Source organism: Zootoca vivipara, chromosome 8 (assembly GCF_965207765.1).
Source record: "Zootoca vivipara chromosome 8, rZooViv2.hap1.1, whole genome shotgun sequence".
Lineage (NCBI taxonomy): Eukaryota > Metazoa > Chordata > Lepidosauria > Squamata > Lacertidae > Zootoca > Zootoca vivipara.
In genome coordinates, this window is record NC_142591.1 from 931,738 (window position 1) to 948,624 (window position 16,887).

Genomic DNA, 16,887 nt, shown 5'->3' on the forward strand with positions numbered 1-16,887 from the left:
TAATCTTTTATCTTGCCAATTGGAGCAATAATAGGAAAGTAGCACCTGCCCACAATCTGTTTTGTATGTAGGAACCCCATAAAAGAATGTGCTTAGCAAATAGATTTTTTTTCAGGAGACAGCAGTTGTGCAGTTTTATTACTAACCATCAAGGTGAGACTATTGGCACCTCTAAATTACCAACCAAAAGAAAGTGGATAAAATAAGTTTTATTGAAACACCTATCAAAAGAAAGGGGGAAATGAAGGGGGAAATCATGAAGGTGGGAGAAATGGAGTATCATTTGTGTCTGTGTGTGTGTGTGTGTGTGTGTGTGTGAGAGAGAGAGAGAGAGAGAGAGAGAGAGAGAGAGAGAGAGAGAGAGAGAGCATGAATACAACTCAATTTGCAACTAACTTTACGGTAGTTGTCCAACTTCACAGAGGAGTGCAGCAGACAGGGCTCTGGGGTGAAGCACACGCCAAGGATTATCTCTTCGTCCACAGTGAATTTCCAAAGGCCAAACTTCAGTGCAATTTAACCATATCACTTGAGCACAGAGAGCCACCACACAGCAAAAGCAGCCTGCTTCACAGCAGATACTAGTTCCCTCACCATCATTTTCTGTCCCTGGAGATGTGGCCAAGAGATTTTAGCAATCTTGAAGAGAGTAGCTCTAGAAATTCTAAAACGTAAAATCCAGTGGGCATCATCCCAAATTTTTAGAACAACATTCTCCCTCTAACAGTGACTGTTGGATTCAACTCAACATATTCTGGGGGACTGTTTCATTTATAAAGAGAGTAAGAGTGGGCCCAAAGTGGTAATAATTAAATGGCTGGCAGTTCTCTAATCCTCCTCACGTTCAAGCACTGGTTTCTACTCAGGCTAAAGAATATGCTGGCATCTCCTCTGATGGCTCCTTCTCAGTTTGGAGAAGAAGACCTTCACATTGCCTAATCATCAAGCCAGTAAGTCAAGGGAGATAGGATTCCACACCAGCCTGCCAGGCTATATGCCTGCTGAATTAAAATAATGCTGATTCGGATGGTGCCTCAGTGTACTCAAACGGATTTGCAAGTGGAGATGTTAGAGCAAAGAATTCTAGAGAGCGAGAGCAAGGTTTGGTGTGGGACATAACCTGTCATATATCCCGACCAAGGAAAGGGAGTGGTCAGGCTGCTTCACGTGGCTGCTGGTGGTGCAGGGAGATGGCTCTTCTAGTTTGAGAGGGCCCAGGGCACTAGAGCATAGCTGCCAAGTTATCCCTTATTTTAAGGGATTTTCCCTTATGCTGAATAGGCTTCCTCGCGAGAAAAGGGAAAACTTGGCAGCTATGCACTAGAGTGCAAACATGTACACTCTTCTCTGGAACGAAGTCCCGTCGAACCCAATGGGGTGGTTTTTCCGATCGTACATATATCAAATTGCACTGTAAAACACTTGAGCTTGTGGTGAGAGCTTTGCTCCATACCCTGATCACAAGCTGGACACTGATAGCCAGAAACTCTAGGCTAAAGATAGAATTTTAATCATTAGAATTTGCACAGCCTTCTAATATAGCAAGGTTTGAGATAGATGGAAATAGAAATCCCATATATTTCTGTCCAGTGCTGTTTTGTGAATCACCTTTAATTCTGCAGAATGTGTTAACCCTGAAGAAGTCTGCCACCTGGATAATTATAGGCCATTGGTGATGTGCAAAGTGTCATTTTCTTACTCCTTCCCCCCAATGGGGAATGTTTTTCATTCTGGAACAGAAGGATGGAGTAAGTATTCTACATTCTCTTGAATACTTGACATGGTATTAGAGAAAGTTCACATATGAAATCCCATTTTCATTTCCAAATCTCCCCAAATCAAGCTGAATGCTGGGGATGAATGCTGGCATGAATGCTGGCATTTCTTATTGCAAAGTATAATATTCCCCATATCTCATATCCACATCTTTGGGTGGCTATTCAATATTTGAAGAGGATACAGTATTGTCTTTCTTGCTGCATATTTCTTGCTTTTCAATTATTTTGAGACATCAAGGCTAAATCTTCTTCTAAACTTACAGTGACTAATTCCAGCTTTTTAGGTTGCTGACATTTTAATTTATATGTGTGTGATTATGGGTGCATCGTACAACATACTGTCTCAAAATGTCACATACTTCTACACAAGCAGTCTTCAGCAATGTGCATCCCTTTAAAACTGAAAGTACCATGTGGGCTATTGGTGAACTGCTGGAAAATTTGTGATGGACCACAAGCAGATTGGTTGCTGGGAGTTTTGTAATGAAAGTTGGACTCTGTCGACCTTTGTCTGATTCAGCAAGGGATTGCTTATAGTCTTAGGTAGCAGGATCACTTACCATAGAACCTCTTGTTCACACAGATGAGTTATTATGCCTCAACTGCAAAGAAATCCTGAGTAAATTTGTAAACTTAAAGCACATCAGCAGACTATGCAGACTGCAGTAAAAACAAACCCCCAAACACATGCAAGCCAGAAAACCCTGGCAAGCAAAACCCTGTTTTAAAACCTGTTCCTGAATTTATGCACAACAAGGTTATTGATGCTGAGCAGTGCAGCTAGTTCTATGTGGCTGAGAGGGCTTATGGGTCTTGAACCATTCCCTATAGCAAATTGCTATTGAAACAAAAGGGACTTTTTAAAAAAGCTGGTGGTGATAAGGCCATGTATGTTTATCTGTTGATCACATTAAAAAATCATTTTAAGAAATCCTGTGTATACTTAAAATAGCTCTTTCGTAATTTTAGATAACATGTACTTGAAATATTTTTAGAATTACCTTTGACAAGTATTGTCTTTGTCTTTTCTGCACAGGTGTCATTTTTCTTATTCATCGTTTTTGTGGTCTATACCATGTTGCCCTTCAACATGCAGGATGCTATAATCGCCAGCGTTTTCACCTCTGCATCACATACCATTGTGCTAAGTATCAGCCTGTCCTCAACAGACATAATCAAGGAACACTTGGTTTGGCAGGTATGTTTTCAGTGATGTGGGTCATTATGTGCTGTGAATGACTTGATGATCATCCTTGCCGGCAAGCATAAGTGGTCTGTGATTAGAAGCATAATTGTCTCCTTGCATTGTACATTGCTTACTTACCTATTTTCCATTGGGACAGTCAGCTCCTAAGCTCTGTAGAAACGGTTTACGTGCTGCTTTTCAGAACAATAATCTCACACAGCAGTTTACAATAGTTAAGACACACCAATAACAATAATTAAAATACAACAATAAAGAACTCTGATTCTGATGACAAATAAATGTAGGACTAAAATGAGCACTGGACACAAGGCCCAACTACTCTAGCAGACCTTTAGACAATTACCAGACCTTTAGAAGGCATCTCAAGGCAGCCCTGTTTAGGGAAGCTTTTAATGTTTAATGGATTTCTGTATTTTAATGTTTGATGGATTTCTGTATTTTAGAATTTCTGTTTTGTTGGAAGCCGCCCAGAGTGGCTGGGGGAACCCGGCCAGATGGGCGGGGTATAAATAATAAATTATTATTATTATTATTATAGCCCAACTGTCAACCTTATATTTTAATCACAGATTCATAGAACTGTAGAGTTGGAAGGCACCCCAAGGTCATGTAGTCCAACCCCCTCCAATGCAGGGATCTGAAAAGAGCCTGATGCACAGCACAGCACAAAGACAATCCTAAAGAAGTGTCTTTAGAGCTTGTTTAAAGAGGTCAGCTTGCCTGATTTAGCCTAGAATTAATTCCACCAATTGAGAGGGGGCACCACAGAAAAGGCCGTGTTCTTTGTATCTACCAGCTGAATAGCTTTCACCAACAACTGGCAAGCGTATCATCATGGCATTTCTTATGCTGCCAGTGTGGTGTAGTGGTTAGAGCAGGGGTCAGCAAACTTTTTCAGCAGGGGGCCGGTCCACTGTCCCTCAGACCTTGTGGGGGGCCGGACTATATTTTGAAAAAAAATATGAACAAATTCCTATGCCCCACATGCATTTTAAGTAAAAGGACACATTCTACTCATGTAAAAACATGCTGATTCCCGGACCGTCCGTGGGCCGGATTGAGAAGGTGATTGGGCCTTAGGTTGCCTACCCCTGTTTAAAAGCATGGGGGAGAAGATGGAGCCCTGAGGCACCCCACAAGTGAGAGCCCAGGGGTCTGACCACTCATCCCTTAGTACCACTACTTTCTGGAGGAAATCCCGGAGGAAGGAGCGGAACCACTGTATCACAGTGCCGCCAGCTCCCAGCACTTCTACTTGCTCCAGGAGGATACAATGGGTGACAGTATTGAAAGCTGCTGAGACATCCAGCACAGCCAGAAAACAGCTTTCACCTCTATCCCTAGCCTGCCAGTGATCATCGACCAGTGCAACCAAGGCAGTTTCAGTCCCACGATGAGCCCTGAAACCCAACTGGAAGGGGTCCAAATAGTTTGCATCCTGAAGGTATGCCTGGTGTTGTTCCATGACCACCTGCTCAATCGCCTTGTCCATGAATGGAAGATTTGAGACAGAGCAATAATTGGCCATAGTGGCTGGGTCCAAAGATGGTTTTTTAAAGAAGTGGTTTGATAGCTGTTCAGTCAGCTGCACCGCTCGAGGGATGCCTGTCCCTAAGCCTTCCTGCCATTGGCCAGTTTGGTAGGCAGACTAGATACAAGCTGAGCAAGCCGTTCTAGCTGCCCAATGGCTAGAAATCCCCTGGCAGAGGCTGCAGCGCTGCCACATCTCGAAAGATGTAAGCAGAGCTGTGGCTTGCCCAGGTGACAGCTTTTTCCACAGTCGACTTTTCATCATCCTCCCCCCCCCCCACTGCAGCACAAAAGCAACAGTGAGGAAGGACTTCCCACAATATCATCAAAGAGTGTGGAGTTTTTGCTCTTAAATTCCATGTAAAAAGTTTGCTTCTCGAGCCAGCAGCAATCGGCACGGAGCTTGTGCCAATCTCTGTGTGGACTGAAGTATAGGAGATGCTGAAATGGCATCTCTGCCACTTGAAAAACTTTGTCAGGAAGAATCTGTGCTGCCTACTAAGCACAGTACTTTCCTAAATTGCTGGGATCATATTCATTTTATTTAATTTTTGAAATGTATACATGCCACTAACCACATGACCCCCAACAAGTGAGGACAGGAGTAGCTTACTGTATGTAAAACACACAGCCAATGCTGAATCAGTAGCTTCCTCCAATACAAAGGTGATAAAATATGATACAATGATGATAACGATAAATTGAATTTCTTAGCAGCCTTATATGTCCAGGTCCCAGAGCAGGCTAAATTTTAGAAATATAATATTAGAGCAAATTACAATGAAGAGAATAGGGCTGGTGGACCGCTTGCACTTCACAGCCTTTCAGGCCCTATTGAATGCTCTTGTTCCTCTGTGCCTTATAATCTGCCAGCTAAAGATAACACTCCTCTCAGCCAGTCCATGAATGCTGATGGCACAATAAATCTTGGAGTCTTGAAGGTGTCAAAAGGTTCGTGGTTGTAATTGGGAACCAGTGCAGCTATTTCAGGACAGGTGTAGAACACTTTCCTGTGACATTTCTTACTATAAAGGGCACACAAGAGAATGGCACAGCCTCGGAAATGAACCTCTAAAGCTATGAGTTCACAACATCTTTCCTCTATTGCCCAAGGCTTAAAAAACTTCCCTGCCTTGTGGTTTTATTCCCTGCCAGCAACCAGGCAAGCAGCTCTTTACAAGTCTGCATAAAATCACATTGGTATTTGTCAATGAATTTCAATCTAATCAAGACCCCCCAAAAAGAATTAACTAAAAGCAATGTGTCTAATTTTAAATGTTAAAATTTAGCCTTTAAGCCACTTTGAGCATTTGTCTTTAAACCTCCACTCTGTTTTCCATGCCTCAGTAATTTGAGGGCTGTGTGTTTTTCCCAGCGTGTCTTGTTTGCTACAGATTGCAGTTTGGTGACTCTCCTTAATTTTTCCCATTTCATTTCAGGGAGGTTATATGACATTTCATCAAGGAAGTGTTGTCCTACCACTTTGCAACACAGTTTCCTATCACTTTGTAGTGCATAAAGTCCAATTTTAGGGTGTATACATGTGTATAGGGTCTATATATAGGGTGTATATTCGCACACACACAAATGGTCTGTGCAAGTTTCCTAACCACAGAGCAGTTTGCTAAAATACCCCTCTGCGCTCTCCTCTGTATTATTTCCATATGTGAAATAAAAATACCCACACAACCAGGGTGCTCCCGGTGCGGGTTTGGGAAGCCGTGCACATGCATTGTTGTTCCTATTGAAATATCTATTGAGTATATATCCTACCCTTCCTCCCAAAATTTCCCAGAGTGGCAAACACAGAGACATTTCAGAAACAAAACACAAAACAGCTAAATAGTTAAAACATTCTCAAAACAATTAAAAATACTTAAAACAATTGCAGTTAAAAACTTTCTAAAAGTAGTTGCATTAAAAACATCATTAACAATCTTATTTCATCCAGGACTCTCAGATTTGCCTGAAATACTGTGTCCCCCCCCTCCAGCTTCGACCTGAATTGAGAAAAAAAGGACCTAGATTCATTTTAAACTGATAGTGTGTACACAGCCCTAATCTCAGCAGGGATCTATTTCATTAGCTTGTAACTATTTTTTTCTCAGTTTCCAAAGAAGTGATTTCTTGTTCAGTTACAGGTAGGTAGCCATGTTGGTCTGAGTCGAAACAAAATTAAATAAATAAAAAAAAGGAATTTTTATTTTATTTTCTTGTTCAGTGTTTTGTTACCTTCTTATCCCTCTGTGTGCTGCAGCTGTCCTTTCGTGGGTGAGAGGGACTGTCATTATACTTTCAGATGAGATATCGGTATATATTTTGGTGTTTTAAAATATAACATTAAAAGCATTTTTTTTAAATTGCTTTTTAAAAGCAATTTTAAAGCAATTTTAAAACAATTTTTTAAAACCCAAAACAGAGTGGGTCCTAAAATTTATATAATATCTGTCAAAGGCCAAGATAAAGAACTGTATCTTCTAAATCTATTTTAATAAAATCTATTCTAAGCCTATTAATAAATCTATTATTTATCTTTATGCCCACCCAGAACTCCATACACCAGGCATGTCCAAAGTCTGTTTCGGGGGACCAATCTGGCCTGCTGGTCAGTTTAATTCCTATGGTAAAATCCTTTAAAAAGCTCAAGAATTTAAATCCTTAAAAAAGCTCAACGACTTCAGTTGGCCCCCACGCATTTTCAGTTAATCAAATCCGGCTCTCTTTGAAAAAAGTTTTGGCACCCCTGCCATACACTAGGCCTCAGTGCAGAAAGCCAGTTGCAAAGGGAAGATTGAGGGAAACAACTCTCTTGTCCAGGTAAATGACAGGTGTACATTATTCAATGCATTGTCACTTAATGGTGTCAGAAGCTTCGGACTAAGCCACTTCAGGTGAAATCTCACATGGAAAAACTGTGTGAGAGCCTCCTGCAGGCTTGTGTGTGAGGTGGGGGTATATTTTTAACTGTCCTGTGCTGAAAAATAAACCTGTTTGCCCAGAAAAGGGAAAGACATGGCAAAATACAAAATATTGTTTGATAGGTTTTGTGACAATGACTGTGAGCAGTGCTATTTTTCTAGAAAAAGAGGTGCCATAACGCTCCATGAACAGTTCCCTCATTCTCTTGGAATGGCAATGGCGCCCACCTGAGAGGGGTTGGGACTGAGTTCTCACAAGTTCCAGCTGCAAAATAGCCCAGACTATGAGGATGCAGGAAACTATAAAATCTGCACAAATAAACAAAGTACAGTCATAGCTTGGTTTTCGAACAGCTTAGTTCTCAAACGTTTTGGCTCCCTAACGCAGCAACCCAGTTCCGGTTTGTTCCAGTTCACGAACTATTTTTGGAAGCCAAACATCTGACAGGAGCTTCCTGCAGCCAATCAGAAGCCGTGCTTTTGTTTCCGAATGTTTTGGAACTCGAACGGTCTTCTGAAAAGGATTCTGTTCAACTTCCAAGGTATGTCTGTATTGTCTGACAGTAACCTCAGACTGTTTCATTGCTCTTTTCTTTGTCTGTCTCTCTGTGTGTGTGCTTAGATCCTGGCCAATGTTATCATCTTTATCTGTGGGAACCTGGCAGGAGCATATCACAAACAATTAATGGAACTTGCTCTGCAGCAAACATATCAGGACACCTGTAATTGCATCAAGTCCCGGATCAAGCTTGAGTTTGAGAAGCGACAGCAGGTAAAGCTCTTCTCAGGATTTCATTTACCCTTCCATTTTATCCAGTTCTTTGTTTCCCTTTGTTGGGTGTGTGAAAATGATTATTGATTAGGCAGGAGAGGCAAGAAGCTCTTCAGAAATCCATTTACGATCTGCAGTTTCCACCCAGGCGTAGAGATGTAATTGCTGCTGCTGTCCTTGTGCTTTTTCCCCTCCTTCACTTGTAATCCAAAATAAGTGAAGAAGAAAAAACAGTAATAAGAGAAAGTGTGAGATAAAAGGAATATTAGGCTGATATCATCAAAGTTCTTGTTTTGGTATGGTCTTTTGCTGTGGAACATCAATGACCATTCATCCTTTCTTCTGAAGAGCAATTTCAAGGAGCATCATCCAGACTAATGGACATAGCTTGTTAATGGATGATGAGCCTTCTTTTTAGGTAGTAGGATCATGTGATTTACAGAAGTCTTGGGGAAATGCAAGAAGGTTCTGTTTTGTATTAAGAGAAAATAGAAGCTCTTATTCAGATAAATTCAGGGCTGTAGAAACTATGGAAACTTGCAACAATTCATAAAACCACAGTCAAACATTAAGAACTTCCCTGTACCACAGGACGTACCTGGCTTATGCCATTACTCTGTTTGTTTTTCCTTAGACTCTTAGCATATACACAACCCTGGCTTTTGTATCAAATGTTTGTGCATGTGATAGATTAATAATTAAATAATCAAACTAGAAGCCCAAATTCATAACTTTCTGATAAATTTAAAGGCAGATTTTTAAAAGGCAATGAAAAATGTCACAATGCCTTCTTAAGATCCTTACTGATAAAGAATTTTGCCTGAGAAGCTCTCAAGACACAATTTGAAAGAGTTGCTTCCTCAAGCAGACTCTCCAGGGGTGGTCCCAGTAAAGCTTGGTTTCCTTTGGTCTAGTTAGTATATTGGTTTTAAAATGATTAAGGATGAGCAGAATATATCTCAGGGAATTGTTGCCCCAATGAGTGCCCTGCTATCCAAGCAAAATGGGACCACCTGACTTTCAAACAAACGGCAAGGGCAAAATTTGGCTTGCTCTTAGCTTTTTCCTAATCCCCCAGATGCTGCCCACATCCTGGCTTTCTCCTGACACACTGCTAGAATTTTGTATTTTTATGCTGTGAACTGTCCTGTGATCTTCAGATGAAGGGTGGTATACAGATTTAATAAAAATTTAAAAAATGTAAAATGAGCATGTGACTATATATCTTTTCATCTCAATTATTGCTTTTATTACAAATATAAAATAGATGTATGCTCTGTATGTGTATATATGTGTGTTATATATGTATGTAAGCTCTTTTACCACATACTGTATATTTCAGCTACCCTTTAAAATTGTTTGCCCCACTGATAAATTGTTGCAGAAAATAAACTAAGGCACTTTCAAAGCTTTCATGCCTGGTTTTGACATTGACAAGTAGTTAGCATAATTACCCTTGTTCATTTCAGGTGTTTTGCATCTTATGACTTATAAGATGTTTTGAAAGGCTCTAGCAGGAGGTGGTAGAGGTATTTCAGAGAGAGCTAACTGAATGTCACTCTCAGGGAGGAGGCAGGATCCGAATAATAATAATGGGCTTAGAAACTGGAGTCAGGAGCTGTGACAGGTTTAAATGAACAAGGTAACAGAGTGGTTACACTAGATGTATAACTGAAGCAATGTCTTTCTTTACTATAATGAAAAGCATTTTCCAGCTTGCGAGAGAAAATGAATCCAGTAGGAAAGATCTTCATTCTAAATAAACTGGGATGGAGGGAGAAAGCTTGTTAATTGCTAGTGAAGCATTATTGTATTGAACTTGTACATCCGATTCATTCATAGTTGTTGAAGTTGTTGAAGTGTCATGCTGTCCACTTCTGAGCAGCAGGAAGTCCAGGGGCGGGGCTATAGGATTTGGAACGAAAGGTTTATTATGTATTTATTTTCTTTGCCAATATTGAAGCAGAACTGAAATATACTCAAAGTCCTGTAGTGATTTTTATTTTATTGCAGTTTGTAAAACAGTGAATGAAACTTTCCCCCAAAACGTCTGCTATATGTCAGGAGTATGGGCAGGAGTCAGGCTCTGGGGCCTGTAGTGCTTTGCAGGACTGGGGCATGCCTCAGCTTGTGCTGGAGAAGCAAGGCGTGGCCACACAGGTGAAGTCCTCAGCTTGTGCTGGAGAGGCAAGGAGTAGTCACCCAGGTGAGGCCACTTGAGATCTCACTGCACCTGGTGGCAGGAGCTGGGAGGGATAAAAGCCCAGCATTTCCCTTCAGCTCTTTGCCACAGCAACGCTTTCCCTGCCTGGTTGCATCTGGCCTCCTGCTCCTTGGGCCCTTGCCGACGCCTTGATTCTTGCTCCGTGGACCCTTGCCTTGCTGACGTCTTGATTCTTGCTCCGTGGACCCTTGCCTTGCTGACGTCTTGATCCTTGCTCCGTGGACCCTTGCCTTGCTGACGTCTTGATCCTTGCTCCGTGGACCCTTGCCTTGCTGACGTCTTGATCCTTGCTCCGTGGACCCTTGCCTTGCTGACGTCTTGATCCTTGCTCCGTGGACCCTTGCCTTGCTGACGTCTTGATCCTTGCTCCTTGGACCCTTGCCTTGCCGACGCCTTGGACCCTTGCCTTGCTTCTTGTTCCTTGAGTCTTCACCTTGCTTCTTGTTCCTTGAGTCTTCGCCTTGCTTCTTGTTCCTTGAGCTTTCGCCTTGCTTCTTGCTCCTTGGACCTTCGTCTCTGCCTTGCTCCTTGACCCTGCAACTGCCTGCTACTGGACCCTCAGCCCTGCACCTGTTCCTGCTTCTGCACCTCCATCTTGCCTCTGGTCCTGACGCCCGCCGTCCGGACCGTGACACTATATATACATTATTTACACAATGGGCCCCGCGTGATTGGCTAATTCTGGGCTGCTCCTGTAGGGTATGTCCATAGCAAAAGGAAGAACAAGGAAACAGTGGGGTCACTTAGAGGAGAAGATGGTGAAATGCAAACAGGGGACAGAGAAAGCCTTCTTTGCCTCAGTCTTCTCCAAGAAAGAAAACAATGCCCGACCTGAAGAATATGGAGCAGATGATTCAGCAGGGGAAACACAGCCCAGAATAAGTAAGGAGTTAATACAAGAATACTTGGCTAATTTAGATGTATTCCAGTCTCCAGGGCCAGATGAACTACATCCAAGAGTATTAAAAGAACTGGCAGAGGTGATTTCTGAACCACTGGCAACAACCTTTGAGAATTCCTGGAGAACAGGCGAAGTCCCAGCAGACTGGAGGAGGGCAAATGTTGTCCCTATTTTCAAAAAGGGGAAAGAGAGGACCCAAACAATTACCGCCCAGTCAGCCTGACATCAATACCAGGAAAGATTCTAGAGCAGATCATTAAGCAAACAGTCTGTGAGCACCTAGAAAGGAACGCTGTGATCACTAAAAGTCAGCATGGGTTTCTGAAAAATAAGTCATGTCAGACTAATCTGATCTCATTTTTTGACAGAATTACAAGCCTGGTAGATGAAGGGAACGCTGTGAATGTAGCCTATCTTGATTTCAGCAAGGCCTTTGACAAGGTGCCCCATGATATTCTTGTAAAGAAGCTGGTAAAATGCGAGCGAGATAATGCTACCATTCAGTGGATTTGTAACTGGCTTACTGACCGAACCCAAAGGGTGCTCATCAATGGCTCCTCCTCATCTTGGAGAGTAGTGACTAGTGGGGTGCCACAGGGTTCTGTCTTGGGCCCAGTCTTACTCAACATCTTTATCAATGACTTGGATGATGGGCTTGAGGGCATCCTGATCAAGTTTGCAGATGACACCAAATTGGGAGGGGTGGCTGATACCCCAGAGGACAGGATCACACTTCAGAATGACCTTAACAGATTAGACAACTGGGCCAAAGCAAACAAGATGAATTTTAACAAGGAGAAATGTAAAGTACTACACTTGGGCAAAAAAAATAACGAAAGGCACAAAAACAGGATGGGTGACACCTGGCTTGAGAGCAGTACATGTAAAAAGGATCTAGGAGTCCTGGTAGACCACAAACTTGACATGAGTCAACAGTGTGATGCAGCAGCTAAAAAAGCCAATGCAAGTCTGGGCTGCATCAATAGGAGTATAGCATCTATATCAAGGGAAGTAATAGTACCACTGTATTCTGCTCTGGTCAGACCTCACCTGGAGTATTGTGTCCAGTTCTGGGCACCACAGTTCAAGAAGGATACTGACAAGCTGGAACGTGTCCAGAAGAGGGCAACCAAAATGGTCAAAGGCTTGGAAACGATGCCTTATGAGGAACGGCTTAGGGAGCTGGGTATGTTTAGCCTGGAGAAGAGAAGGTTAAGGGGTAATTTGATAGCCATGTTCAACTATATAAAAGGATGTCATATAGAGGAGGGTAAAAAGTTGTTTTCTGCTGCTCCAGAGAAGCGGACACGGAGCAATGGATTCAAACTGCAAGAAAGAAGATTCCACCTAAACATTAGGAAGAACTTCCTGACAGTAAGAGCTGTTTGACAGTGGAATTTGCTGCCAAGGAGTGTGGTGGAGTCTCCTTCTTTGGAGGTCTTTAAGCGGAGGCTTGACAGCCATATGTCAAGAATGCTTTGATGGTGTTTCCTGCTTGGCAGGGGGTTGGACTGGATGGCCCTTGTCTGGTCGCTTCCAACTCTATGATTCTATGATTCTAAGTGTCTTCCTAGTCAGCTACGGTAGTTCCTCATGAAGAGCCAAAGGAAATGCCACCCCCTTGAGACAACTTGAAAAACACCAGCAAACTGTTTTGGTCTGCATTTTACAAGGCAGTGGCAAGGAAGGAGGATTTTCTTGTACAAATAGGATCAGGCCCCTGCAGAGTCACTACTGCCCTAAAAGTGTCAGGGCCAAGGACTCTGTCTTCCCAGTGGGATAAGTTTAGCCAACACTCTTTTTAATTGCATTTATGGTGCAACCTGAGTTACAACTCTGAGGAGCTCACCGTATCTTTCACTGAACGTGCTCAGGATTGCACTGAAATATTTAGGTTTAAAAAACTGGTGGTAGAACTCTTTATTCTATATAACTTGATCAATATTTTTGCAGAGTAGCATAAGCAAGAAAAGGCATGTTCTTTACCCTTGAGGAGCTTACAGTGTCAATTTTGAAAGCAAGAGAGAGAGGGGAGGGGAGACGGAGGCAAATATACCGGTAGTGGGGGCAGAATCCACAAAGAAAAGGTAAACCAAAGACAGCACTTGAAAACATGGGTTTTGAGAGGAGAGGTAGCACCACACAAATGTTCTGGGAGGGAATTCCAGGCATGAGGGGCAGTGAGGGAGAGTGAGCAGAGTAGTAGACAGCTTGGTGGACAGCTTGGTGTCCACCAAGTGGACAGCTTGGTGTGGTGGAGACACTTACCTAACCTCCCAGTAGGTGAGTTGCTGCTCCCTCCCGGGGGGGAGGGTCAAGGTGGCAGTGAGGTCAGCACAAGGCGAAGGCACCAACAGAGCTCATTTGGCCCTCCTGCCAGTGCTTTTGCACCACACTGCCATTTCTGCTGCTTTGCCACTCCCATTCCCAGTAAACAACAGTGACTTACTGGCGGGAAGGTCAGCTATAAGTGCCTGTGCCCCACCTTGCCATCTGCTACTGGTAGGAGAGATGGAGGATCAAAGCAGGAAGGGATATATCAGGATCTGGGAGCAGAGAGATTATTGAGGGAGTAATTAAAACCTGTGAATAAAGGAATATGTTTCACTGCTCCCTGCTGTAATGCTTTGTTAGGAGAGTCGGTACCAGGCCAACCAACCTGTTTCCCCAACTCTGTGATTTATCCAGTGATGTTAAATGAATCAGCATTGATATATGGAAATTTGTTGGCCTCCATATGAGAGCTGTGCTTTGGTTCCAAGAAAGTGGTGTGCCTGCGGGTTAAAAGCTTGTGGGGTTATTTTTTTTTTTTTTGCCTAGTATGGTATGGAGAATAAATAGGCACATCAAGGCCTTGTCACGTATCTGTTGGAAATGCAGCCTGTTTTGTGTTGCCCACATTAGAGCTGACACAGAACTATTGTGCTGAAAAAAACCTCAAGGGTTGGAAAACAGTCAACTGAGACAGAATGACTACAGCTAACGCCCATTTTTGCTGCACGTCAGGAACCAGCAGGATGGTTTCTGAGGAAGGAAGATGCGATAGAGTAAGGTGGATAGCTCTGAAAGGCTTCAAGGTGGCACATAGACACCAGACCAATGGCTGATTTTTTACAAGGGGGAACCTGATGAGTGCTGAAAGGCCAGCACCATTGGTTGTTTCCACTGACTCCTACACAACTGAAACCAGCTTTTCTACAGAGCAAGCATAACTTTGACAGAGGCCTCCCAGGTGAGTTCTTCCTTATCCTGTTCCTTGTGACCAACAGCAGCTATGAGTATCTGCTGTTAGAACAGCTAGCTCCCTTCTGAAACAGCAGATGATAAACTTCTGGCTTTCAGGACCTACGTTTCTGTTTTGCTGGAAACCTCATGATCCACCAGTTGGAGCCAGGAGCAAAAGACATCCTCATAGAATTAAGGAACATGGTGCTTTTGAGCAGTTGTTGACCTGTTTTGAGTGCCAGAACTGAGCTGGGCTCACAGTCCTGCAGAAACAAAACAAAACCAAAAAACCAAAACCCAACCCCATTCCTCATTACCTCTAGCTTCCTTCATTGCTGCAGTCTTTGTCTTGAGGGCGGGGGTCATTTTGTTGTTGCTATTGTTAAACAATTGGAAGTCAGAAATCCTTGCCAATCTACTTGTAGACCCCCGTCTTCCTTCTGTTCCGTCCCTGAAATAAGTTGGAAGAAGAGAGAAGTCAGACAAGAAGACTCTGTCAAAACCTCTTAGGTTTTTACGTACGGTAGTGTGTGGAAGAAGCTAACAGAGCCCTTTGGCTCCTTGCTGACATGAATGATAAAAGCGGCCGAGGTGTGGACATCAAAGCTGCACTCTTGGGATCAGTAACTTTGTTTGGGGCAGGCTCTGCCACCAGATTACCTATGCATGGAGTCATTAGCAAGCACGAGTTTTGTTATGGGAATTTTCCTGATTAAATATAGTCTTGATGTCCCTCACAATCTCCTTCAGCTGAAATGAAACATGAAGCTGATCCATATGCCTATAAGTAGATCTGTTTGTGAGTTAATGCCCAGTCTGCCTCCTGTAGGTACATTGTGAAGGGATGCCACAACTCTCTAGTTTGTGAACTGATGCACGTGTATGGTGGATTCTCAGCCTACTGTTGTCCCTTTATCCGGTTGGTCTCCTGTCCTGATCTGTGCATGTGTGTTCTTCATGTGCACAGAGAGCAATTGACAAACAAGAAGGACAATTGGTGGATAAGGCATTCAGAGTCCTGGAGGCAAGTGCTTGTGGTAGAGTCATGAGGACATGAAACAAATGTTCTTTTGTAAGAGCTAACTTTGAGCAGATTGTGTGTATTGATGCAGGTTTGTGTGTTTCCTGTTCCCCTGCCCTCCTTCTCACTGCTTTTCTATCCATTTTCTTTTAAAAAATATTTTAAGCGCTGGAGGAGAAAGGATGCTAAAGCCATTGATGCTCCTCTTCACATAACACCCCCACCCCACCCACCCCCGATCAGCTTTCCACAGAAGATTTAATCTTTTGCAGCTGCATTTCATAAAGAAAAGAAAACTTGAAGTGGAGGTGGGGACCACAAATGATAGAGCATCATGTGCAGTTTCCTCCCAGACCTTGAAATAAATTACATCCCACTGTTGCTCATAGAAAATGTGTTCATAATAACTACTTAGCAGATTTTCCTGCTTGAAACTCAGTTGAAGCTTGGGCCATTTTGTCTTTCCTCTCTCCAACCTAGGAGCGTCTCCTGCTTTCCTTACTTCCTGCTCACATAGCCATGGAGATGAAAGCTGAGATCATCCAGAGGTTACAAGGACCCAAAGCAGGCCAGCTGGAAAATACAAACAACTTTCATAATTTATATGTCAAAAGGCACACCAATGTCAGGTATTGTTTGGAACAGACACTTGCCCCTTCTCAGTGCTGAAGTGCATTAGTTACCATTACTAGCAAAATGCTTTAATCATGGCCATACATTGTTTAGAGGGAGGTGGTTGTCTTGTTCTTTTCTTGTTCTTTTCTTTCATTGGATGCAGGTGTTCAGGCATGCAGATATTGCAGGCTGACTCCATAGAACTGTGAATATAGATAACCTCTGTGGACCTTGTGACACATTTATTTTGGGAAGGCAGCTGAATTTAATTAGGTGTATCAAATTTAAAAGCAATCCAGAGGCTGAAATATTATTGCTTGAACAAGTGGCCTTAATTTTTTCGTGGTAAATATCGAAAGCAAAAAAAAAAGGCGCGAAAGCTTTGCACTTGATACAAGCTAACTTGTTGCATGGCTGCCACCCACTGATTAGCACAGTCATTTGGGGGCAATTTTCAGTGCAGCAAAGCTGGAATATGTTTCAGTCTCAAGGATCAGGGTGAGTGGGAGATGGGAAATCTGATGGAGGTCACGTTGGCCTGTTTCATTCAGGCTCTGGTCCCATCCTGCACCCTTGAGGTCTTTCATGCCCTATACTGCCCTTCAGCTAGAGTGACAGAAGAGTAGGGGGCAGGTTCCATACATTGATGCCCAGAGTACGAGTTTTGGCCTGGCAGGGCTGCTCAGACTCTGAAGG

General features: G+C 43.0%; 1 protein-coding gene across 8 annotated transcripts in view; it reads left to right on the top strand.

Moving 5' to 3' along the window:
- ADCY2 (adenylate cyclase 2) overlaps window positions 1-16,887 on the top strand; it is a 123,433-nt gene that overhangs the window by 37,549 nt on the left and 68,997 nt on the right. For all 8 annotated transcript variants that reach the window (XR_004691663.3, XM_088674930.1, XM_060278171.2 and 5 more), the window contains 3 exons: window positions 2,815-2,976; window positions 8,056-8,205; window positions 16,057-16,205. Coding sequence is in view for 7 of the 8 variants with exons in the window: in XM_088674930.1 (XP_088531056.1) it covers window positions 2,815-2,976; window positions 8,056-8,205; window positions 16,057-16,205 (461 nt within the window). In the remaining variant the exon portion in view is untranslated. The remainder of the gene's footprint in view (window positions 1-2,814; window positions 2,977-8,055; window positions 8,206-16,056; window positions 16,206-16,887) is intronic.